This window comes from Bactrocera oleae, chromosome 4 (assembly GCF_042242935.1).
Source record: "Bactrocera oleae isolate idBacOlea1 chromosome 4, idBacOlea1, whole genome shotgun sequence".
Lineage (NCBI taxonomy): Eukaryota > Metazoa > Arthropoda > Insecta > Diptera > Tephritidae > Bactrocera > Bactrocera oleae.
In genome coordinates this window covers 33,589,579-33,617,313 of record NC_091538.1, presented here as the reverse complement: position 1 = coordinate 33,617,313, position 27,735 = coordinate 33,589,579, and the positions used below count along the sequence as shown (strand labels likewise).

Below are 27,735 nucleotides of genomic sequence, written 5' to 3'. Positions count from 1 at the left end.
AATAAGTCATATTATATGCAATAAACAAGCTTAGTTTTATTGCTTTATTGCTTCAAATGGGACAAATGTTATTTAAACTGAACCCAAGGCGCTAAATTTAATATAATATATTGTATTTAAACTTAATTTTATTAAAATATCACACATTTTGACCAACCTGTACGGTTTAAAGTCAGGTGGAAAATCGGAAATCATTATATTTGCTATATTGGACATTGCTCAGGTATACTTGAAAACATATTTTCAAGCAATTTTGTAAATATCTAACTGACACACTGAACGAAATATTTTTCATAAGGCTTATTAGAAAAACCAAATACATTAGGGGTATTCAGACCGATTATGTAAGTTGATACTTCGTTAAAACACTTAACTGTGAAACTTTTTGCTGTGAACTTTTTTTTTTAGTCTGGTATTTTTTGTATATATTGTAATTTTCAAAAATTGTTTTCTAGCGAGCTGAAAATTAATTTTTTCGCAATGAATAAAATGTACTTTTTAGACAACGACGCAAAACTAACTGCTGATTTGATGTTACCAACTAACGAAAAAATTATCAAGCTTGCCAGACTGGTATTTCGTTACTCAGTACATCGATAGTTCGTTAATTTTACAAAAACAAAGTGAACGGAAAAAACCTCCGAATAACGACTAACCCCTATTATATCTGGTATAAGGAGGTAATTCGTATATATGGTATAAGTCCAACCGGAAGTTTGAAAATTTCATATTAGGTACATATACTTGTACGAGTATTTTTAGCAATACGACATACTATTAACATACCACATACTAATAATATGTTCCCTGAGTTTAATTAAAGTACACTTACTATTACCAATAAATATGGAGTAAAGTAAAGCCGGATGATCAAAAATCGTGATATTAATTATATATGGCGGCTAGGGCAAGTCTTCACCCGATATTTCCGATTTTAGGCACAGAGATACATTGTTATTAGCAAAACATACTCTTTCGTTTTCACTATGATAGCTCTCACAATGGCCGATATGCGGTAATAAAATAAACCGGAAGTTCAAAAATCGTATATTAGGTATCCACCACTTCACTACATTGTTTCTACATATCAATTATTTCAATATTTGCTTTAAATAATCATTTTACTCTTTACACCCCAAAACTTAGGTCGGCTTTAGTATACTATCCCACGATTTCAGGGTTAAAATGGGTATGGTTGGGTAGAGAATCTTGATATGTTTTCATAAGCTGGCAGAGTGCAAAGGCAGTAATTGTGCAAAAATTCGTCTGAATATATTCATTGTTGCTTAATTTGTATACTGGAAAGTGAAAGAATCAGATGGAATTTCAAATTTTGTTATATGGAAAGTAGGCGTGAGTGTAGTCCGTCCGTTTTCGCACTGCAACATGGAATGTCAGAATAATACCGCCTTTCGTTGATATCGGTCTAGTAGGTCCCGAGATACGGGTTTTCGTCAACTTTCACAGCGGTACTTATAAGGCCCCCTCCTATGATTTCGGGACCAAAATTTTATGTGTTTGACTAAATATCAATAAAGTCTAATTATTGTTTTATCGCCCCTTTAGTAATTTATATCAGAACCGTTATATTGGGAGTAATCAACCGATTTCATGCATTTTTGCAGTGTCAGAAGGAGTGCTTAAGGGATTTTTTCTGAGCGAACTTCGTTATAATAGCTTGAATAGTTTATGAAATATGTACATTAAACCTCTTAGAGGGCGGGGCCACGTCCAGTTTTTCAAAACTTTTAACCCACAAGTGCCATTTGCTTCTCTGATCCTCTGTGCCAAATTACGATTTCTATCTTTATTTTATGCTTACTTATGGCATTTCATTGGTTTTCGTTTAATGGCGTTTTGTGGGCGCGGCAGTGGACTGATTAAGGTATATATAATATGTTCATATAAGGTTCATATATTCTTATGTATATGGAAAAAAAGTCCGGTTACACAAAAAGTACATATAAAACACAAAAAAATATAAACATATCGATATATACATACCCAAATATTAAGTCCTTAAGCATACAAGTATGTATATAAAAGTAGATTAATAAACAAAATAAAATTTGTATCTTATTAACTTATATTATAGGTCATATATGTTCCAATTCCATTCATACTAAGTGTTAAACCACATAATATTTAAGAAAGCTTGTTGATTTAATTACTATATAGGGTGTATTGGGGGCAGAAAAGGTCTGGGCTGATTGCACAACTCTTGACATTTTTCAGGTGTACTACTAGGTATACATATTTTCAAGCATAAAGTTTGTTAGAATAACGAAAATCAAAAATATGTGTTATATATATATATATTGTATATCAGTTTGGGTAATTCGTGGACCTATTTCACATGTTTTCGACAGTTAAATATACAAGTATATATATTGTCGTATAATTTTAATATATTATAGATTGACCAATATATACGGTATAAAGCCAACCGGAAGTTTGAAAATCTTATATTAAGGGTATGGAAGATAGGGATAGTATTGACACGATTTGATCATTTTTGGCATTACTACGTATTATTAAAAGAAAAAGATGCTCTTTGAGTTTCATTAACGTACCTCACATACGATCATCAGTGTACCAGTTTAGGGACAAATATGCAATGTTATTAGAAAATCGTGCGCTTTTCCACAAACGCTTAACCATTTGGAAGACAACATTCGCCGTGTTATTGCCAATATACGGCTACAAATGCTAGAAAAAGTCATCGAAAATTGGACGTCCAGATTGGACTACATCCGAGACAGTCATGGCGGTCATATGCCAGAAATCGTATTTAAAATGTAATACCACAAGATTATCTTTCAGATAAATAAAATTCATGTTAGTCGAATACTCCATCGTTGTTTTATTGCAATTTAAAGTTCTATACCTCTAAAAAAAACACCCGTTATTTCGCATTTCATGATAGAAATACTTACTCATGAACAACGTTTATAAATCGTTTAACTTTACGTTCTGTAAAGAATGTGTGTCGCTCAACTTATGGTCAACGTAATCGGTCTACTGCGCGTACTATTCGGAACACCACCACCCATCTTGAGACCTAGCGTTCATTATTGGATAACATTCGACCAAATTGACCGCGCCCAGCACACGAGTGCAAGAAAAGAATCCGCTCGACCTACCCAAGCGAATTCGCTTCGCTCTTTGGGCTCTTGAAAAGTTCCAAGAAGATCTGACGATTTCGACCCAAATTTTGTTCAGCGATGAGGCCTATTTCTGGCTCAATGGGTATGAACACAAGTCAAATTGCCGCATGTGAGACGAAGAGCAACCAGAAGAGATTCAAGAGCTGTCATTTCATCCAGAAAAAATAACGGTTTGGTGTAATTTGTTTGCTGATGGAATCATCGTTCTATATTTCTACAAAAGTGATGCCGGTGAGAACATTACCGTCAATGGCGACCATTATCGCGCCATGATTACCAACTATTTGATGAAATTCAAGCTCGTGATCTCGACGACATTTAGTTTGAACAAGACGGCGCCACTCCCCACACATCGCATCAAGCAATGGATTTATTGCGAGAACACTTCGGTGAGCAGATAATTTCACGTTTTGGTGACCGGTCGATTGGCCACCAAGATCGTGTGATATCACATTGTTAGACGATGTAAAGTCTAAAATCTATGCGGACAATCCTGCTTAGATTCAGGCCTAGGAGAAAAACATCAAGCGTATCATTTGCCAGTTACCAGGCTCAGTTGGACTCAACGGTATATCTCAATTAACATTTGAAAGAGATAATATAATATTTAGAAAATAAATGCCAAAGAATGTTCTTTCGAATGATAATAAACATTCCCCATTAAATTTAAATGTTCTGTGTTTTTTCTTACAAATCTATCAACGCTAAGGAAGCTGTGAATTATCCAATTGAATTTTTTATTTAATTGGATATGCCGTGCATGGGTAGGATCTTCGGTTAATTTGCTTCATAATTTGGACCCACTACGGCTTCGCAATCGCACAAGATTAGTCATTAAAAATTAATGCCAAACATTATCGAAACAAACATTTTGAATGCAAAATGAATTTAAATGCTCTCAATTTTCAATTAGATTGGCATGCGCAATGACGATCAATAAGTCAGAAGGCTAAACGATGTCTGTTTGTGGCTTAGATTTGGATACACCACGCTTTTCTTACGGCTATAGCTATCAATTATAATTACATCCCCCAAACTATTAATTCTTTAAAAAGAAAAAATCCTAGAAAAAATATTTCTTTACAAACCATTTCCCAAAAATAATGTACATATATGTGCCCATAATTATGAAAGAGGTCTAAGTCACTTATTTCATATCCTTGGAATCATAAAAACAAATCAGCATTTTCTTCACTTTTGACATCTACAGGCGCGATTTTTTGGTTTTCGGCTCATTTCTCTTTCACTTTGGAAACGTTGAAACCACTCGTGCACTCTGCTACGGGATAGGCAATCATTGCCATAAACTTGTTTCATCAATTGAAACGTTTCGGAAAAAGTTTCACCAACTTTGAAACAAAATTTACTGTTGGCTCTTTGATCGAAGCTCATTTTCTCAACGATGACAAAAACATACTGACACTTAAAACGCAATAACTTCACTTCCAATAGATGAAATGTGTAAAGTAGTGAAGAAATGTATCTGAAATGGGTCTTTCAGCAAGACAATGACTCAAAACACACAAATCGAGCGTTTCAATCATACTGTGACGAACACGGAGGATAGAACAAAATCGAATCGACGGTAAACCAGAATCAACTAAAGTTTTGTTAAAGATCTACTATATATTTCTAGTTAGAGTTGTGGGGTGTGCACAATAATGTTTGATTTATTTACTTTCCAAAAAGTGATACAATGTGTGTCATACAAAAATAGTGATACGTGTTTACAGCTGGACGACCAGTGAAGAAAAGGGAAGATGAAGATACGTCAGCATGACAGATAGTCTAGGTTGAACGTTGCCATATCTGCTTGTATAAATAATTCTTGCAGAGTTGCATTTGTGATTGCCACAGAATGGTGCCGTATAAAGAGCAATTGAGATAAGAAGTTGTAAATTCTTATAATGAGTAGTAAAGTCTTAAGCTGTTTCGATTAGAAATAAAGATAAGAGTAGAGCATATAAATTGGGACTTTTATTTAACAATCCAGTGATCGAACTCAATAGTGAGTTACAAGATAGACGATTTATCGAGAAATCCGTTGCAATATTAATAACTTTTACTTGCGTAGAACTTGTAATAAAAATTAAGTTATAAAAATTGTGAACATCCCTTGTACGGAAATTTTATTTTAGAGTTTGAGAGTACACAAATAAACAAACAGAGAGGGCCAAAGATATCGACACAAATATATAATATAAATAGTAGTTTTTCTACATGCGTTTACTCTCATTTATTTAACTACGTTTATTTAGGTCCATACATTTGTATGGCCTTATATTTGTGCAATATTTCAATGGTATATATGGTGAAGCCCAAAACAAAAGCCTTCACCCATCTAATTAACTTTATCAATTATACCATAAAAATGCTAGTAAGAGAGAGATATACGTGGTATTAGACGAGTTACACTTCCACAATGTATTGAGCTCGATGCCTATAAATAAATTCCAATCTATTTCTACTTTCCATTTTCTAAATATATTAATTTACGTTTTTCATTTGACTTTATATTTTTTGCAATAATACATTAAAATAAATGTTAATAAATATAATTTGTTGACATTCGCTAAGCTCGTTATCATTTAATATCTAAACTAATTGTAAACGGGCTTCTATACACGCTATAAAATGGAATTGATATTCTGTGCCATAATTCGTTATGACCAAGGAAGGGCAAAGTCTTATGCTGGAAATAATGACCGACGTGCCGCCTTATCGTCTGTACCAAACGAAATTTGTCAAAAGATATGCCCGTAGTGACAACGTAGAAATCAGTTATTCTCTTTTATTTTTATTTGACCAACGTTGCCATTGCTCAATGTATCTAGAGGGTTTTGCACACATTTAGCTTTTCAGTTATAATTTTTCTTAATGTAAAAGATGAAAACTAAAACCCAAACATTAAAAATAGTCTACCTCTTTATTAATAATTGTATTTGGCTGTGATGTTGAGTTAGTTTAAGAACATTTCTATATTTCATATACTAAAAAATGTGACTAGCAGTGAAAATTGTCTACCCCAAAAAAAGTTTAATATTTTAGTAAACTCAATATTTTTCAATTAAAAAACTTTTTGTTACTTTTTTTAGAAAAAATTGAATTTATTTTAAACAAGTAAGGAAGGGCTATGTTAGGATGTAACCGAACATTTTATATATGCACTTTTCATATTGTGCGAAAATGGGCGAAATCGGACTACAACCACGCCTATTTCCCATATAACACCATTTTCAATTCCATCTGATTCTTTCACTTTCACAAAGAAATCTCAAACGAGTATACCATTTGACTTTGCGAGAGTATAAAATATTCGGTTACATCCTTACTTAGCCCTTCCTTACTTGTTTTTGATTTGGATTTGTAAGCCTTTTACACTTCTAAATATTTCTTTCAGCATTTCAAAACAGTGTTCAATTCGAATTCTATAGCGACTGAATATAAAGTTACCTTTGGGTACACTATTTGAAATGAATGGTACAGTGTATCTAAATTTTTCACTCAGAGCCAACGCATACATCATTTTACTTCATTTAGTCAATTAAAGTAAAAACAATTTAATTTTAATTCATACCGTCATCGTCACAAAAGAATTCAACAAGCATTAATTCGTTTATGTTAATGCTGCTACTTTCAATAATTTTAAAAGTTTTTCTTTTTCACTTGCTCATCATTCAGGCCGAGTTAGAATTATTCTTGTTTTTAAAATACATTATTTTCCATTGACAGATTTTTACGACGAGAAAACGAGTGCAGTTATGGAGTCAAAAATCATAACACCGAGTTAATGTGGTTTGTATATGGCTATCCAAAACCCAAGATGACATACTATTTTGATGACACGCTCATAGAACCTGGAGGAAGGTTCGACTACAGTTATACTCGAAATGGGCAGGCTACCCTCTTCATAAATAAGTAAGTTCTTAAGGATTAAAATGAGTAGTTTTTAATTAATAAACTATTTTATAAGATGCATATGTATGTAATGCAAGTAATCTATTTTTATACTCTAGCAACAAGTTACAACAGAATATAACAGTTTTGTTAACCTAACGGTTTTTTGTAATACCTAAATCTAATTGATAGAGTTAAAAGAACGTTTTCTCGATTTTGCAAATTGTCACGAATGAACCGGCAAAGCTATTGCGACTTTAATGTACAAAATGTAATGACCTGTAAATATGAAGGAGCAAAATCACATCCAATGTAAAAGTAAGTATGCAGTTCCTTTGCCCTGTGTGCACCCCTCACGCTGAAATGGTTGGAGTCGCCTCGGCTGAATGCTGACCTCGATTAATAACTTTTTTTGGCGTCGTTCAAAAAGGTTTCAATATTTTCAGTAGCAGCACATAACTTTGGGAAACTCTTAAATCCCCCATATGGTTTAAAATCCTTCAGTCAATCAATGAAAGAAACATGGTTCTTCAAGAGATCAATGCCTCCAACGTCTCTCAAGTTAGAAATAAAGAAAGCCTTCTTGTAGATTTGCAGCGAATTTAGAGCATGTCAAGACGATTTAGCCATCAGTAAAAAAAAAATATACGGAAGCGACCAAGATGAAGAACTGGATGAAAATGGTCATGATATGAAAGAAGATGAACTCAATGCAGCTGCAAACAATTTTGCTTCTTCTTGTCTTCTTATACAACTTATTGAATGCCATAAATGCTCGAAAATTACAAACACTTTTCTCAAATATTGGCACCGTTTCGAGGATATTTTGCACTTTTCCCGTTTTTTTTAAGGATCCAAAATTTTCATCGATATTGCTCGCCACAGGGCAATATTTCAGTACTATCTACACTGTGCCTAGAGGCAGAATTAGCCAAGAAGTTGGATTTCCAGATTAAACTGCGTGTTCAAAAACTTAATCATGATAGTCAACAGATTTGAAGAGAACCGTTTTTTCATTAATTAGAACGATAAATAAATGTTTAAATGAGATGTTTCTATCTTCTTATTAACTGCCAATTCTTGTTTTCTTTATATTCATATATTCCGGTATAATCTGAAAAAACAGTTTTGACTGGAAGTCTATGTATGGACTGATTTATACATTATTCATTTTCAAAATTGTACAAAACAAATTTCAATATCAACAAGAGAGCAAAAATTTAATGCAGATGTGTTGAGAGCAAAAAACACTGTGTCATATTTGACTTATTCTTCAAAAACATTAAAGTTGTATGTGGGAAGATAGTTAACAAAGTTTTAAAGTATTAAAAACATTAAAAATATATATATATAGGAGCCATTGCTTTTTTAAAATATATAATTTATTTATATATAAATAAAGACGCGGTTTTAATACTATTTGTTACGAACGATATAGCAGCATGATTAACGTAATCCTCGTGAGTCCTACCTGCTTACGTATGAACTGACGTGGCGCGTTCTGATTGGTCCAATAAGCGAAACGGGAGCAATCATTAAAATTAGCACAGCAGGCAATGGGAAAATCGGGAGCCGATCATGCATTCGAATGATAACTTTCAAAGGGAAATTTCTCTACCCTCATCGCGCACTACATATAAACGCAAATTACTTGTATAATGTCGCGCGAGAATAATTCGGATTCATCTGCTACACTTGCTGATTTCGCTCTTGGGTATAATTTCACTGCAGCCAACAGTCTCCCTACTTCAACCAGCTTTCCAATAGTGTACAATCCAGAAGATAATAGTGTTACTGACCGGGCTGCTAATCAGCGAATTCCTGTGACACACACTGAAAGTTTGAACGCAGGCGTATCAAATGCAGCTCCCCCAGCCGATAGGGTGTATACGGTATCACCCCAACAAGTGCATCTTCTAGAAAGCTAACTCATACGTCCTGTTCACTCCGTAGATTCCGTTGGTCCACTAGGGCTTCGTCGTCGCGGTGAGTTGCTACAAGAGCAAAGCGAAATCCTGTCATAGAGGGAGACCTTATTAAGAGAATAGCACATCTTTTTGCAACGCCTATGAACTCAAACGGGTTGAGGGATCAGGTGCATCTTCCATCCCAGATGCTGCAGCTACTGCCACAATTTGTAGAACCATTTACTAGAACAGCTACTGTTGTAAATGGTATTACTAATAGTGGGCCCTCACTATAGAACAATATTCCAGCCGGAATATTAACTGGTCTGCAAGGTGAAACTGATATACGAACACCGATCTTTCAATCCTTATTGGACCGAATACAGTCACTTGAACAACAGTTGCGACGGAACTCGATGCTCTATCCGCTCTACATACAACTTTTCCGAGAGCTGGACACGCTAACAGCTTGTCCTTTGGTGCTTCAGCTTACTCGGGATCAAGTTGCTTCAAAATCAAAGTTTCATTACTACATTTTGCTATGTGTCCGAGATATTTGTGGTATATTAACACCTAACTAATTAATCAAAGAGGCTAAATATCGACCAGATGACACCATATTAGGGATATGAGGTTAAAACCAAGGGTTCGACTAAGCATAAAGTATGCTACAATAACGAAAATAATTATATGTGGGAGTTTGTGGACTGATTCCACACATTTTCGGTTTGAAATTCTTATATTAGATATATGGGAGCTAATATAAGTTTTCAGCCAATTTTATTCATTTTATGCACAAGTATACACTGTTGACAGAAATAGACTTTAATGAAATTTAATGCTTCTGACACATAATGTGTTATCACATTTTCAGTAGTTTTCAACATAATCGTTATATGGGGAGTAAGCGGAAAATCCATGTGCATGTGTCTTAATTTTAAGTCATGTTACAGCTTGCACGGTCGGACGGACGGACAGAAATTCGACTCGTCTCGTCATCCTGATCATTAAACTATATATATATATACATCTTTACATAACTCTATCTTAATTAGTTTAAGAACTTACAAATAACTGTTAGGTTAACAAAACATCAACATGGTGCGAAAGTATAAAAAACGCGATAGTCAACTAGTATTGATAAAGTGAAAGCAATTTTAGACAAATGAAATATTATAATTATTACTTATAGTAAAATTACTTAAAGTAAATTAACACTATTTGTTGCCCATTATTAAATCTGTTTCTTTAAGTTTGTATGTTTATTAATATGGCATATTTGACAAATATAGATAACTTGTGATTAATATAAGTTTTAAATTAGATGGATAGACATAATTACATATGTATATTTCTATATAAATAGAACTACTTTCAGAATATACTTACATATACTATAATTATATATGCTATACAGATCATATAGCAATTATATGAATTATAAATTTTTAAGTTCTCAAGAAGCTCTGCCCTGATTTTACCTAAGATTATAACGCAAGATATTTCTATTATTCACGGAAAGGATGATTGAGCGAGATGTTGGGTGGTATGAAGCGGTTGCCACTAACGAATATGGCGAAGCTAGGCAGAGAGTCAAATTAATGATAGCTGACTATCCACGCTTTCTAAAGCGCCCTGACGAAACGTATATCATGATGAGAAAAAATGGTCGCTTAGAAGCTCATATTGTTGGCGATCCATTACCGGAAATCAGATGGTTTAAAGACTGGCAACCCATTGCCGACAATGCCCGAATTAAGGTCTGTATACAAAATAGAAAAGTTCTAAATTATAATTATTTTGTTAACATTTTCTCGTGTCGTTGCAGACTAATTATTACGAACCAAATATTTATGTGCTTTCAATTAATGATGCAATAATTAGAGATGAGGGTCTATATTCGGTTTGTGCCCGCAATGTGGCAGGATCCATAAGCACATCTGTGATGCTTCATATAGAGGAAAATGAAGACACATATATCTATAAAACATATGGAAGGTTGCCATACATTCGAGCGAAACAAAACCGTTATAACGATAAATACGATATCGGTGATGAATTAGGGCGTGGTACACAAGGAATCACTTACCACGCGGTTGAACGTGCAACAAGTGATAACTATGCCGCGAAAATTATGTATGGTCGACACGAATTACGACCGTTCATGTTAAATGAGTTGGAAATTATGAATGGCCTCAATCATAAAAATCTGATTCAACTACATGATGCTTATGACCTTGACAAAAATGTTACCCTAATTATCGAGTTAGCAGCCGGTGGAGAACTGGTCAAAAACAACTTACTTAAACGAAACTATTACACTGAAAGAGATATTGCATACTACATAAGACAAGCATTATGGGGCTTGGACCACATGCACGATCATGGTATTGGACATATGGGGCTAACGGTAAGAGTTAATACTTTAAAAAAAATAAACTCAAAATAAACTAAATCCGAAAAATGTTGATTCCCAAGAATTTAATGTTTTCATAAATAATAGTGGGTAAAAAAATTAAAAAAGGAAATATGTGGTTGATATGGCCAACTACCAATTTATGAGCAGTAAAAAACGCATACATATATTTTTTGTATTCTTAGGCAAGCAGCGACACTGACGCCCTCATATTCGGTATTTGTTGGCTTAAAAAGTTACAGTCCGAATATTTTTGTGAATTTAAAGCACTTTGAATACCCTATTTTTGTAAAATACGATATTTTTCGTCTTGTTCAATGTTAAATTTTTTATTGTAAAGTGAGGGAAAGTACCGAAATTTTAACTGTATTATATGAAAATTATAGCATATGGATGTCAAGATAAAGCTATGCGTCATATTTCTTCAGACATGTACAGTATTCGCATACCACATGTTTTATACCAATTTTGCAGATAAAAAAAATATAATCAAAATAAATTAGTAAACTTATATGCCATTTCAAGTATAAACGTTTATATTTTTCAACTTATTAAAGAAACTTATTTTTCCAAAAAATATCGTATTTTTAAGCATATTTAAAATTTTCTATACAGCAAAATTCATATTCGTACACTATTTACACTACAAAAAATAAATGTTACAATAAAATTAATCTTTGTTTTAAAACAGCATGTAAGCGGCATGCCATCGATTTCACCAGTTTTTTTGTGAGTTTTGGTGTTATATATTTCCATTTTTTTCGTAAAGCTCGTTTTAGGTTCGGAATGTTTCAAATGGTATAATTTTTTAATGAAGTTTTCAAAACAGACCACAAGTTTTCAATTAGGTTTAGCTATGGGCACTGAGGTGTTGTTTTCATGTATATTGGGAAGTTGTATAATATCCAAAGCCTTGTATCTAATGACGTATGTTTGGAGTCATTATCCTGCTGGAAGATGAAACGACACCCTAAGCCCAATTTTTCAGCACTTTGGTGTAAATTTCTTTTTAATTTATCTATATACTTCTTATCATTCAAGATTCCATCAATAAAGGGCAAGTTTCCTATTCCCGAAGCACTGAAACATCCCCAAACAATCACAGATGATACACCGTATTTAAACGTGGGCATAATATTTTGTTTATGCAAGCTAGTATTTGCCTCCCTCCATATTTTAACTATTCCATCTGCCAGCTTCAATTTGAATTTTGACTCATCACTGAAAATAACTCTATACCAAAAGTGATGCTCCTTATTTTTAAAAGTTTTTGCAAAAATTATACAAATTCTTCGATTTATTAAATCAATAAATGGTTTTCTTCGTGCCCCTCTGCTCCAAAATCTGATTTTTATACTCGCGCAACTCGTTGCTACAGAGTATAATATTGTAGTTTTGTTCACCTAACGGTTGTTTGTATCACCTAAAACTAATCGAGTTAGATATAGGGTTATGTATATATAAATGATCAGGATGAAGAGACGAGTTGAAATTCGGGTGACTGTCTGTCCGTCCGTCCGTCTGTCCGTCCATCTGTGCAAGCTGTAACTTGAGTAAAAATTGAGATTTCTTTATGAAACTTGGTATACATGTTTCTTGGTACCGTAAGACGGTTGGTATTGCAGATGGGCGTAAAACACTTAATTGCCATAACTAAGCTCCACCACAAGATACAAGGCTCTTATTTAGTATACAGGTTCACTTAAGGGAGGGGCATCTGCAGTATACATTTTTTTTAAAGTGGGCGTGGTTCCGCCCCCTAATAAGTTTAATGTGCTTATCTCCTATACCACTGAAGATATAATAACCAAATTCACTGAGAACAAGTTTTTAGCATTTAGTTGGACGTAGCACCGCCCGCTTTTAGGTGAAACCCCATATCTTGGGATCTGCTTAACCGATGATTTCAACCAGTTCGGTACATAATATTCTTCTCATATTTCTATGTTATAGTACGAAAATGGGCGAAATCGGATTACAACCACGCAAAACATCATTTTAAATTCCATCTGATATTTTCACTTTCCAGTATGCAAATCAAGCAACAATGATTATATCGGCGTAAAACTTTGCGTGAACAACACGTTTAAAGTATGCCACTTTGTGACCAAAAATTACCTAAATTGAACCAAAAGTGTTCAAGCCCCTAAGTACTGAATATGTGGACCCCAGTGCCTATAGTTGACTTTTTACCGAAAATATCGGTCAACGAGAACAAGGCGGCAAGATCCACAAATAAATCTCAAACGAGTATACCATTTGACTTTGCGAGAGTATAAAATGTTCGGTTACATTCGAACTTATCCCTTCCGTACTTGTTGTTTTTAGTTCTAAATAGATACAAATTTTTCAATAAAAAGTCATCGAAATACTTATTTATTGTTCGATATTTATTTCTACTAAATATTATTTCTAGTCAATGTAATTACTAAATAATGCATAGCGTGATGTCTTATTTTAAAAATGTAAAAACGGATATAACGTCCAATGTCACCAATGTGGAAAGCTACTGAAATATAACACCGGTCAACAGCATTGTTGCGCATATGGTATACACACCTTATTTTTGAATAAGAATAAGAAAAACAAGTAAGGGCTAAGTTCGGGTGTAGCCGAACCTCTCATACTCTTGCAACTTGCAAGGATCAAAGCCGGGAAAATACCTTCCGGTGTTGGCAGACATATTAGAAAATGTTTCATATTAGAAAATGTATCGAAAAGTTTCAACTTTATTGTTTGACGAAATCGTGAATAAATTACACTCGAATTTGGTCTTATATTAACATATTTTGAAGGTCATAAACGCCCCTTTTGTTTAAAATTTGAGTTGATGTAAAAAACGTCAACCAAAGGATTAAAATTCATTATATTCGACAAAATATAATTTAATATCTTTGAAGAAAACGTGTTCACTTAATTCCATTAAAATGTCATACATTTTGACCAACCTAAACAGTTTCCACCGAACTTTAGGTGGAAAGTCGGAAATCATTAAATTGGATATATTAGGGGCAGAGAAATTGAATGGCTAACTTTTTTATTTATTATTACTTTTAATTTTATCATTAATTTTTGATATTGTTCAGATATACTTGAGAAGTTATTTTCAAAACAATTTATCAATTTATAAATATAATGTATATGTATATGTATATATGTAGGATATTGAGTAATGTTAGCCGCATGTCTCAGAATCCTGAATAGCAGTTATATAATATGTTGCAAGAGCATACAAATTTTAAGTTATGAATTTGCTTCTATATAAAAAAAGGAAAGGATTAACTCAATAAAAATACACAAACTTTTTACTTAAAAATAATTTATTAAAAGATACCCATCATCCATTTAGGATCATTCTTACAGTAGACATTTTAAAATTGAATCTAAATGTTTAAGAATTAACAGTTTTACTTTTCCTGTCATATTCCGTAGAATTTTATATTATTAACACCCAAATATAATATTATATTATATAATGCCATCATTATCATGCTTACAGTATACTTTCCTTGGTAACGTCCCATAATATTGTACCTTTAAATGTATCTCGCTGATAAGGAAATTCAAAATCGTGTCAGTGATCAGCTCGTCATCTGTGATGGATGGCTGTTCTGAGAGAGTTGTTGATTTTCCATCAAAGGTACAAGATTTTTTTCTGTATGTGGATATCGATGGCAGATCAGCATAAAATGATTTCTTTGAATTTTTTCTCTTGAGTGGATTAACTATTCAATGTGAGTAATGATCACCTGGTTCTATTCAAACTCTTGACACTGCAAACTTTATTGTTCTTTTTTTACCTCGGTACCAGCCTACAATAAAACGTAACATATTATAATTAATACAGAAACGAGGAAATAAACTCACAATCCAGAATATATATATTAGGTCAAGTAAAAAGTTCGTTCGGTTTTTATCTAAGAGATGGCGTTATTGTCCATAGTACTAGCGTTACGTGTCAAAGCGGCTGAAAAAATTAATTTAGTTTATGGGCCCGATACTGTAAACAAACGTGTAGCACTAAAGTGATTTGCTGGGTTCCGTTCCGGTAATTTCGATGTCAAAGATGCACCACGCGACGGGAGGCCTGTCGTCTAAAATTGCGATAAAATCATGGAAATAGTGGAAACAGACCGTCACGTGAGCACTTATTTAATAGCTGAGGAACTAAAGATAAGCCAGAAAACCGTTTGGAACCATTTGCATAACCTTGGATTCAAAAAGAAGCTCGATGTTTGGGTGCCCCACGAACTAACGCAAAAAAACATGATGGACTGAATTTCCATCTGCGAATCGCTGCTGAATCGCAACAAAATCGACCCGTTTCTGAAGCGGATTGTGACTGGCGATGAAAAATGGGTCACTTACGACAATATCGAGCGCAAACGGTCGTGGTCAAAGCTCGGGGAAGCGGCCCAGACGGTGGCCAAGACCGGATTGACAGCCAGGAAGGTTTTGTTGCGTGTTTGGTGGGATTCGCAAGAAATCATTTACTACGAGCTGCTCCCCTATGGCTAAACGCTCAATTGAGCCCTCTACTGCCAACAACTAGACCGCTTGAAGGCAACACTCACCCAGAAGAGGCCATCTATGATCAACAGCGGCCGAATTGTGTTCCATCAGAACAATGCCAGCCACACACGTCTTTGGTGACGTCAATAAAAAACCGAACGAACTGTTTACTTTACCTAATATATGCAAGTGTTGCATGAAGTGGAACCTATTTGTAGTCCTGATTTTTAACAGGAAGATTGATAGATAGATAGCAATAATAGAGAAAACAAATTTTCCGAAAAGAATAATTTCAAAGTGAAATAATTTTTGGAGACTCACGGGCCTGAAAAAAAAATAAATTGGTTACGCGGGTGTAATTACAATTATCTGTTTTACTGCTGGATGTTTCAAAATCCTGATATTAGTTAGTTATATGGAGCCTAGGGCAAGTTTTTACCAATTTTATTCATTTAAGGCACAAAGATGCACCGTTATTAGAAAACCACGCTCACCCAATTTTATTCAGATAGCTCACAGATTCGCCGATGGCGTATAAAGTCAACCGGAAGTTCGAAAATCTTTCTATTAGGTATATGAGAGATATTCAACCCATTGGGACATACAGACATACTATTATCGTAGAAGGATTGTCTTGGAGTTTCAATTATATATCTCACACATTGATCAATATTTATGGTAAAAGGTCAACCATAGGCACTGGGCTGCACATCTGTTGTATCATATGGCTTGAACAGTTATGGTCCGTATTTGACGATTTTTACACTTGTGATGGCATACCTTAAAGGTACTATTTGTGCAAAGTTTAATCCTTATATATTCATTGGTGCTTGATTTGTATACTGGAAGTCAAAGAATCAGATGTAATTTAAAATTACATTTATGGGAGTTAGCGTTGTTGTAGTCCGATTTTACCCTAAACATTAATATATATACACAAACGAAAAAAACAAAAAAAAAATATATATAGCAAGTGACTAAAAAGTACTGTGAAGTTTATAGTCATTTAAACACCGTTCATCTGCTATACCATTCGCCCTTTGGTGCTACGAAACACGTGTACGAAATTTCATTAAGATAAGTATCCTAGTTTTTACTCAAATTATCGCTGGCACAGGTTTTCGTTTAATTACGTTTTGTGGGCGTGGCGACTCCACCCATCTGCAATACCAAGATCTTGAGTGCCAAGGAATATGTGTACCAAGTTTCACTATAATATCTCAATTTGTACTCAAGTTATCGCTTGCACAGACAGATGGACGGACGAATCGACTGATAGCAACTCGGAATTCCACTCGTCTCGTCATCCTGATTCTTTATATATATATCTAACTCCATATCTATCTCTATTAGTTTTATGTGAACAAAAGTATTAAAATATGTTATACTCTCTAGCAACATGTTGCAAGAGTATAAAAATGTTGCGAAAGAATTCAACATAAATTTTTCGAAGAAACCGAAAGAATTTCAATCAAATTTGGTAGACGAAAAAAGTTTCTTTCGTATCCGAAATGTGTATATTAAAATCAACATAATTAACTCAAATGGGATAATGTGATATAAACTCAATCAAAGAAGAGGGGTTTATTAGAAAACAGTCAATCAAATAATCGGAAGTCCTTATATTAGGGATATGAGGGTTATGTCCAAATCTAGAGCGATTCGATTCAAATTCAACACTAAACAACATTATTTTAAAGAACTTAATTTCATTAAAATATCACACACACATTTTCGGAACTAAGCTGCTACATTAATATACATATATTTACGTATTATTTCCATAAAAAGATGCTCTCTGACTTTCTTTAGGGTACCTCAGAGATTGACCGATATTTTCGGTAAAAATTCAACTATAGGCATTGAGGTCCACATATTAAGTGTCTTGGTACTTAAAAAGTTATAGTCCGATTTCGATTTCGATAACGTCATTGGCTCTGTTTTTATAAACTGAAATGTTAAATATGCAATTTAAAATGGTGATAGAATATGTGAGAAGTTCAATTTCTCCCATTTTCTCTATGTAGCATGAAAAAGTCAAAATAATGTTGTGCACATATTTTAGTGGGAATCGGGCAAGTAATTCTTAAGATATAAGCTTTTACCTAAAGGTGGACGGTGTCACGTCCATTGTCATATTTGCACACCGGTTCCTATAAAACCCTTTTGTACTACCTCGGGTGTAAAATTTAATGATTCTGATGCATTTACTCATTGAGTTACCGTACATACATAACTCTGTATCTATCTCGATAAAGTTTAGGTGTTACAAACAACCGGTGACCAAAACTAGTATACTCTGTATCAATTGGATATTTGATAATAATAATATCGAAGCAGATAAGGTGGTGGTCAATGATGATCTTATATATTATACTTCTCGGCAAAAATATACTGTGTGATTCGAATACGTGTCTAATCGAAACGGTGAATTTTTCGTTAACCAATTAAATAAGTTTTCATACAAAATTTTGGCCTTGACCGGTTAGTATATATCGGGGGCTCTGACAAATGAGCAGCTTCTTGGTGGGAGAAGGACGTGTGCAAAATTTCAGATCGGTATCTCGAAAACTGAGGGAGTAGTTTGCTTATATACAGAGAGACATACGTATATGGCTAAATCGACTCACCCAATTCAGGGTATATTGATGGTAGATAGGTAGACCTTATGTGATTGATTTCCGAACATCCGGTACGGTTTATATCAGCATATATAAAATAAGAGAACGTTTATCTTAACTGTAATTTACATATAGTGATTTTCGATATTCAAATATATGTTGTTGAGAATGGCGGATAAAAAAGTAAATGACATTTTTCCAGACTTTTCTTTAGATCCAATATATTTTAATGAACTGTCGAAACACGAATGCAACGTAAACTTTTGATATGTTTACTGTTTAAATGAGCTAAGCCTCACTACCACCACACCCTCTGGTAACGACTGGCGCACCCTAATGCAACACACCACACTTGAGAACGTTCACAGGTACATTCGCTTATCGTCTACGGGCCTGAGCGCCAAATCAACATTCGCTTATACACTTTCGACAAAATAGCGATCCTGCGCGCAACTTATCTTTTTGACTCGACACCACTCCGCAAGCTTCTTATATTTTCGTTTTTGTCTACGGGCCTAAGCGCCAGATTAACTTTTTGACAACAACGATCCTGCGCGCTACTCTTGCCTATTATAAACCCGTCGATCGACATCGGCCCTAAATATTACCTTCTAGATATGTATTAAAAGCAATAATAATAACTGGCTTTTATATGTAATAAAATATTATATATAAAACCGAGAAAAATCGTTTCATTTTAAAGACAGTCGCATTTATTCATAAATTTTAACTTAAAATAAAAAATCTTCATAAAAAGTTGAATCAAAGCATCCACGACAAACCACACGCGGGATTTAAGCAATAGCCTTCAAATATTGAAATATAATATTGGTCTTAAGAACATACCAACACAAGGAATGAACAGATTGCATAGGAACTAAAGCCTTTGTACTTGCAAAAAAGTTATTATAATTTTTAGTTATTTATTTTTTAGTTTTGCTGGCCTTGACTATACTTACTTATATTATATTATTATACTTAGACATCAAAAAAAAAACTGCAGAAAGAATTGTTATCATATATTTTCATTCTTTTTTTCAGATAAAGGATTTACTGATATCTGTTGTAGGAAGCAAAAACTTGAAATTATCAGATTTCGGTCTCTCCCGAAAAATTAATAGCCACGATTTAAATCCTCTAGATTTCGGGATGCCGGAATACGTTTCACCTGAAGTTGTTAATAAAGAGGGTGTTGGATTTTCTCACGATATGTGGGCTGTAGGAATTATAACCTACGTACTGCTAAGTGGGCGGAACCCTTTCCGTGGTAGTGATGACTACGAAACACTGTCAAAAATTCGTGAGGGGCGTTGGGAATTCAGCGATTCAATTTGGTCTCATATATCCGATAATGGACGAGATTTTATTTCCCGCCTTTTGTCGTATAGAGCAGATGATCGGATGGATGTAAAAACAGCGTTAAAACATCCATGGTTTTTTATGTTAGACTCATTACCGACTGGAGAAGAATATCAAATCACTACAGACAATCTACGAAGCTATCAAGACCAATTTGATGACTGGAGTGAAAATTCAGCTTGCAAACAATATTTCCGACGTAGACGACTCAGTGGTTGTTATACTCATCCCTCTAGAATGGTTTATCCACCAGGTCATTCATATACCCCTGAACCTACTCCAGAACCATTACCAGAACCAAAAAAATATTCCACAAAAAGGGAAAACACAATGTCAAAATATTTGCATCCAGATTATGAGTTGGGCTTAATTCAGTCCGAAAGTCAGTAAGTACTAAAACTTTTGTTGCAAACAATTAAGGAAAGGCTATAATCAAACATTATTTTCTCCCGAAATTTGTTAGAATTTATTGCGCGTACTTTACTATAAAAACTATGTGCATGAAATTCGTTAGTAGAAATATTTGTCAATTGACTAATTGGTCAATTGTCTAATTTTTAATTTTTGTTTTATAGTCGAAATATCTCCTTTAAAATCAAGCTTGATACTAGAAGCTTAATATTAATCATTTTACTAGGAAAGTTATAGGTACTGAATGACATTGTACTACTTGTAAACGCATATTTTCTCTTAATTTTTATACTCTCGCAACCTGTTGCTACAGAGTATAATAGTTTTGTTCACCTAACGGTTGTTTGTATCACCTAAAACTAATCGAGCTAGATATAGGGTTACGTATATATAAATGATCAGGATGAAGAGACGAGTTGAAATCCGGGTGACTGTCTGTCCGTCCGTCCGTCCGTGCAAGCTCTAACTTGAGTAAAAATTGAGATATCTTTATGAAACTTGGTAGACATGTTTCTTGGTACCGTGAGACGGTTGGTATTGCAGATGGGCGTAATCGGATCACGCCCACAAAACGCCATTAATCAAAAACAAATAACTTGCCATAACTAAGCTCCGCAATAAGATACTAGACTGTTATTTGGTACACAGGCCTCTAATAGGTTTAATGTGCATATCTCCTAAACCGCTAATGCTATAGTAACAAAATTCACTAGAAGCAAATGTTTTTAGCACTTCTATTGAGGGTGTGAAAATAGTTGAAATCGGGTGGCAACTCCGCCCACTCCCCATATAACGGTACTGTTAAAAACTACTAAAAGCGCGATAAATCAAGCACTAAACACGCCAGAGACATTAAATTTTATCTCTGAGATGGTATAAATTGGCTTTATAGGAACCGCGTTCAAAATTAGTCAGTGGGCGTGGCACAGCCCACTTTTAGGTGAAAACCCATATCTTGAGATCTGCTCAACCGATTTCAACCAAATTCGGTGCATGACGTTCTTTTCATGTTTCTATGTCATAGTGCGAAAATGGGCGAAATCGGACTACAACCACGCTTACTTCCTATGTAACACCATTTTCAATTCCATCTGATTCTTTCACTTTCCACTATGCAAATCAGGTAACAATGATTATATCGGGGTAAAACTTTGCGTGAATAATGCAATTAAAGTACGCAACCTTGCGGCTAAAAATTGTCTAAATCGAACCAAAACTGTTCAAACCCCTAAGTACTAAATATGTGGACCCCAGTGCCTATAGTTGACCTTCTACCGAAAATATCAGTCAATCCACAAAGAAATCTCAAACGAGTATACTATTTGACTTTGCGAGAGTATAAAATGTTCGGTTACATCCGAACTTAGCCCTTCCTTACTTGTTTTGATATATAATTCTCTACTTAATTGATAAGTACGTTAAAAAAAAAAGATAAATGGAAATGATAATGGATATAGGGGGAAAGAATAAAGTCTGAATCGATATTACTTGTTTTTAAAAACAAATCATACTTTAACTACTCTAACTCAAGATAACTAGATATATAGGTATAAAGTCAACGAAAAAGTCGAAAATTACTATATTATGAGTACTGGTGTTAAGGAAAGGTCAAAATCGATTTCACATATTAATTGCTTTGTATATTGGACTGATTTCGCTTACTTTTGACATTAAACAAAGTCATATTTGCAAATGTATTTATTTAGACAACTCACACATTAAATTGGATAACGAAATTCATTCTGAGTATTATATGACGGCTGGGATAATTCGTGGACGAATTCTCATTTCGGCAGCAAACATTTTCGCCTTCTATGAAAATATAATCACTTAATATTGTTATTGTCCTACAAGTCAAATAGAAAATCTAAAATCATTTCATTAGGTATTTGGCGGCTGAACGGGTTCTATATATTTTTTAGACCAGGCCTCCCAATTATCTAGAGAAGTTCATAAGCACTGGGGTCCATATGTTCGGTATGTAGGGATTGAATAATTATGATGGCATATTTGTGCAAAGTTTTATTCGAATATATTCAATGTAGCTTAATTTCTGTACTGGAAAGTAAAAGAAGCATATGGAATTGAAAATTGTGCTATATGGGAAGTAGGCGTGACTGTAGTATAAATGCGCCCATTTTCACACAGGACATGGGACCGTCAGAATAGAGTTATGTACCGAATATGGTTGAAATTGGTAGAGTAAGTCCGGGGAAATGTGATTTCACCAAAATGTGCGCGGTACATTTTTTGGCCCCGACCCCTATAAAGCCCTCTTCCCGTCTTCGGTGCAGTTCTGGGTAAAAAAACTCATTCAACATCTTAAATGACGGTGCCCATTGACAGTTAATATTATACCGTATTCTTCAAAGAAGTAGGGCCCGACAATACACCTTGATGAAACTGCGTGGATTATTTATGGATTTTATTCACTCCATATACGGCAATTTTGCTTTTTTACATTTCCGTTTAGATCAAAATGGGCCTGATCAGACATAAACAGGAAATTTATCAAGTTATTGTCTTTTTCGGCCATTTCAATAATTTTTTGGCAAAATTCCAGGCACGTAGGCAATGTAAGAGGGCTTGTTATTTGAACTATGTACGGAAACAAGTTTCAGTCATCATGAATTATAAATTGCGAGTGAAACTCTTGGATTTGCCTGAATCGACGATGCAACAGCCGTGATTGTTTCTTAAACACGAACATGCGGATCTCGATGGTACGGTCTTCCTGCGATACTTCCAGATTCAGCAAACATGTTTACCAACCTCATAGTAGTCCATCTATTCGGGAAGTGTCGCCAAAGTCCCGTCTGAATTCTCTTTGGGCGGAAACGACGGACTGCAAAGCATGGTACCGTTACACTATCCTTTTCGGTACCCGATGTATTAATTTTTAAAATATTTAAGAAATAGCTTGCCAAATAAACCAAAAAAGAATGTAAGTCGATTACGCACACAATAAAAAATAGTTAATACGGTTTGTTTTTGTAGCACGCTTCGTGAGTCACCCTGCATTTTCATTAAAAGTAAGAAGTACTGCATTCATTATTTTCAATAACAGGCAAGGAGATACACTGTTACTAGAAAAGGATTATTTCTAAATTTCATTAAGATCTCTTACATATTGATCGATATATCCAGTTTAAAGTTACCGGGAGTTGGAAAATATTTATATTAGGTATATGGTGGCTGAGGGAATTATTGACCCGATTTACCAATTATTCCCCGAATTTTAATACTAGAATTGGATTGAAAATTAATAAGTCTACGCTCCTATGCAAAATAAATGCTTACTGCTTTAAATCATGGGAATTGTTATATAAACAACAGCAACTTTTTATATATATTGTAACGCATTTCTTGATAAATCATCTACTTTGTAACTCACTCATTTAATCTCTGGATTGTTAAATAAAAGTATAAACTTAATGGCTATAACTTATTTCTTTTTATAGTTTCAACAACTTAACGCTTTACTACTAGTTATTTGAAGTCACAACTTCTTACTTATATCTTAATTGATCTTTACACAGCAATACTCCAACAAGAACTGTGTTTGCTACACAATTCAGCAACCTTTATATAGTAGATCTTTAACAAAAGTTGACACCAGAACATTCTGGAAATCTTATTTAATTTTGTAGATTTTTAAACTTTTTCGGTTTTGGTAGCAATGGAGGAAAAACTAAAAAAATTAAAAACGGTGAAAGGCAAACTATTATTAAATGGCACAATAAAGGTCCAAAATAATCGACAAATAGTAAAACCCGTCGGTAAAAATTTAACAATCGGACAGTTATCCAAAACTTTGCAAAAGGCGGAATAATCACTTCAAAGCCAAAGTCTGGACGTTCTCCTAAGCTGACACAACGAGTGTTGTGTTCCTTCAAAGGTAAACGTCGGGATAACTGCGACTCAGGTGACCTTTGATGCATAGCAAAAGTTCCAAAAGGCCAAAAGCATTTCAATCGCCAAAATAATTTTAAAAAAAGGAGGGTATCAAGAAAGTATTGCTGGTCGAAAACCACATAACTTCTTGGATAACCGACATAAACGTATCGCTGTAGCAAATTAATATCAAAATATGCAACCAGAGTTTCGGAAGAAAGTTTTATTCTCTGGCGGGAGCAAGTTTTGTATCTTTGGTATCAAAAGACAGATAACCGTGTTGAGAAGATCGGTTACAATGCTCAATAAGGAAAATTTGCCATGTTCTATCAACTATCTTGAAGTAGATATGATGATGTGGTAAGTATGACAGCTGGTGGAGTGGAAAATTTGAATGTATTGTATCTTCTATTGGCAAATATTCAAATTTGAATACTATAAAGAACAATTTAAAACAAAGTGTAGAAAAGTCTAAGTAACGGAATTTGATTTTAACAAGACAACGACCTCAAGCATGCAGCGGAAATTTTCGGGCTGTGGCTTCTTCATGAGCCTGTTCTTTTACAAGGTTTTTGGTGATTGTCCGACCTGATATTCAATTTCTACCGACGGGTTTTACTATTTACCGGTTATTTTAAACCTTTATTGTGTCATTTAATAATAATTTGCCTTTCACCCTTTTTAAATTTGTTCGCATGGCCTCCATTGCTACCAAAACCGAAAAAGTTAAAAAATCTACAAAATTAAATAAGATTGTTTTTACTATAAAAACGAGTTTTTATTTAAATTCCTGGGGTGTACGATACAATAACTGGAACGAGATGAGCGTACACTTTTGACGCATGTATTTCTTTGGTGAGACAACAAAAGCCCCGTTATCTATGGTGTCGCCTGTCTGTGTGCCATGATTAGTAGTATATTAGCTTATTGAGAATAATAGTATATACATATAAAAAATTTTAGTTATTAAAATAAGAATTCCTATGCTTCAAAGTTGTAAACATTTGTTTTGCGGAAGAGCGTAGACTTATGGCGGCTGGTTTAAGTAGCAAGTTTTATCAAGATATATTAATTTTTCCTACAGTTGTCACTTACAAAAATAGACGGACGGACAGACAGTCGGTTTTCGACTCGTCTCGTCAACATGATATAACTGTTTAGTAAACAAAACAATTATACTCTGCAGCAACATGTTGTGAGAGTATAAAAGTAATTGGGCCATGAAATATTAGTAATGTTTATCCTTCTATTCCAACTGCATATTTAATAGGAGATGTGAACTTCCAATTTTAGGGAAATTTCATGCAAAAGAATTTTAATTTACAAAATTTCATTAAATAATGTTACCGAAGCAATTGGTTTACAAAGTAAATTTGTTAAAAATTTTAAAAATATATTTTCAAATCATTTTCAGATACTGGAATTAGGTGACTTGATTTAGTTAGATTTTACTTGATTTAGTTTCCACTTGCTTCCCAATCTTAGTTTAATCAGATACTAGCCTAACCACAGTGTTTTAAATAATATATGTATAAATACCTTTTTTTCATTCAGTACACATATGAATACGAAATATAAATATAAGATATAACGAGTGTATTATTCTTAATTGCAGCTACCAATATGGACCAGATACCTATCTTCTTCAACTTAGAGATGTTAGTTTTCCAGTAAGGTTACGCGAATATATGAAAGTTGCTCACAGAAGATCGCCTTCATTTGCACTCAACGATAGCGTTGATTGGTCTGTAAGTATTATACCTCGTATACATTTTCGTAATACAGTATCCCCCATCTAATTTATTTTCCCGTTTATTTGAATCACTTGAATACAAAATACGTGTAAATTTTCCCCCCCTAATTGAATCTGGTTAATTGATTTTCCCTCATAATTGGTTAAAAATATGTGTTATTGAAAAAAATATACCTCTAATTTTCCCCGGCACAAAAACTTTTTGCTTAAAAATATAATCTGACGTTGCCGCAGTATATGTATGAACATACATACAAATTTACAATGATTTGTTGGCAAAGCTGTTAGAGCTTTATTTTTTCGGCCCATGTCGGATTTTCTGCCACCAAATTCATTTCTGAGAGTGACAGATCAATACGATACTGCACTCGATTTTGATCTTCACCGGTTCAAGACAAATCTGAATCCTTATTGGAAATAAAAAACAAAATCTTGACAATTTTTGGACTCATAACAGCTCATGACCCCAAAATAGATTCAGGTCTACCACACAATTTTAAATCATCGGCTTACGCAATATACGAAAACTGCTTAGACCAGTACGAAGAAAGAACAGCTTTGATTTCTGATCAATTAAAGCTAAAAAATGCAATTGCACCTACTCCACATCAGCGAGTAGAGAGGTAAGCTCAGGCATCTATCTCGCCCGCATGTGACACAGAAATATTTCATGGTGGGTATGAAAAATAGCCGTTATTCCGGGACATGAATTAATGAAATGCACAAAAATTGTATCATATCCGATACAAAACAAAAGGTCAAGCAGTCGTAATAGACAAACAGTTCGCATTAAATTACGATAATTTCAATTTGGCTTAGGAAGCTCTTAAATCAAGATTCGAAAACGAAAGAATATTGGTCGATAAACGCTTTACCGGAAAAATCATTACTTCTATGGGATCAATCGCTCTCATCACGAAGAAAATGCCCCTCGTGGCAACAAATAAAATACTTTCTGATTACCCAATACGAAATCGGAGAAAGGGTCCAACAAGACTTAAATCGAAACTTCAATAGACCCCTAGCCAGTAGCAACAATAATTTAAACTTTTTTAAAAATCAAACGTTCACATCCGAACAGTACAAACAAACATCATGCAAACTATGTACAGGTGGGCATAGGCTCAAATTTTACGAGAAATTCAGTTAATGAATATTACCGATTGGAACAATTTTGTTAGAACAAAAAGATTTTGTACAAACTGTTTGTCACATGCGCATATTTTGTATATAAAAATTGTAACAGCAAATTCAATTGCTTATATTGTCATAAAAGACACCACTTAATGCTTCATTACAGCAAATTTCCCTTTTCACCCCAAAGAAGCGCTTATACAATAAGTACCACAGGTTTAGTTGTAACAAATACTCCCAGAAACCAAAATATCGAAAATTGTCGAAAACACCATGTTGCTAAAAGGCACAAAAAACTCAAACGCTACACAACAAAATACAAAACAGGGTATTACTCCCCACAGCAGTCATCTCCATAGAACACCTAAGAGAACTCTTCAAACTTAGGGCCTTAATAGACCAAGGATTACCACGATCTTTCATACGCGTGTAAGAGTTAAAACTGCCAACAAAACATTTTGAAATTACTGGAATGGGCGGAAGAGTAGTGCAAAACTCAAAAAAAATCTGCCCCATCTCCCTAATTTCCCCCAAGCGGATAAGCGAATTGTAGCAGAAGATATAGTCCTACCGCAGCTTACTAACATGCTTCCAAGCACTCACATGTATTTCACACCTAATGCTGGCAGAACCTTACTGCAACCGCCCAACTCAAGTACGTATT

At 34.2% G+C, this 27,735-nt stretch overlaps 1 protein-coding gene and 2 long non-coding RNA genes across 10 annotated transcripts in view; 2 read left to right on the top strand and 1 right to left on the bottom strand.

Moving 5' to 3' along the window:
- The window catches only part of Obsc (Obscurin), a 358,871-nt gene that overhangs the window by 320,801 nt on the left and 10,335 nt on the right, over positions 1-27,735 (top strand). For all 8 annotated transcript variants that reach the window (XM_070108137.1, XM_070108138.1, XM_070108141.1 and 5 more), the window contains 5 exons: positions 6,900-7,085; positions 10,494-10,731; positions 10,800-11,381; positions 19,562-20,265; positions 25,800-25,932. In XM_070108137.1, coding sequence (XP_069964238.1) covers positions 6,900-7,085; positions 10,494-10,731; positions 10,800-11,381; positions 19,562-20,265; positions 25,800-25,932 — 1,843 coding nt within the window. The remainder of the gene's footprint in view (positions 1-6,899; positions 7,086-10,493; positions 10,732-10,799; positions 11,382-19,561; positions 20,266-25,799; positions 25,933-27,735) is intronic.
- On the top strand, positions 7,169-8,114 carry LOC118682468 (uncharacterized). The gene is made up of 2 exons (XR_004978314.2): positions 7,169-7,382; positions 7,495-8,114. It is a non-coding gene; the product is annotated as an uncharacterized lncRNA (long non-coding RNA).
- Positions 14,690-25,860, bottom strand: LOC118682469 (uncharacterized). Its single transcript, XR_004978315.2, has 2 exons — positions 25,724-25,860; positions 14,690-15,199 (listed from the first exon to the last, which is right to left on the bottom strand). It is a non-coding gene; the product is annotated as an uncharacterized lncRNA (long non-coding RNA).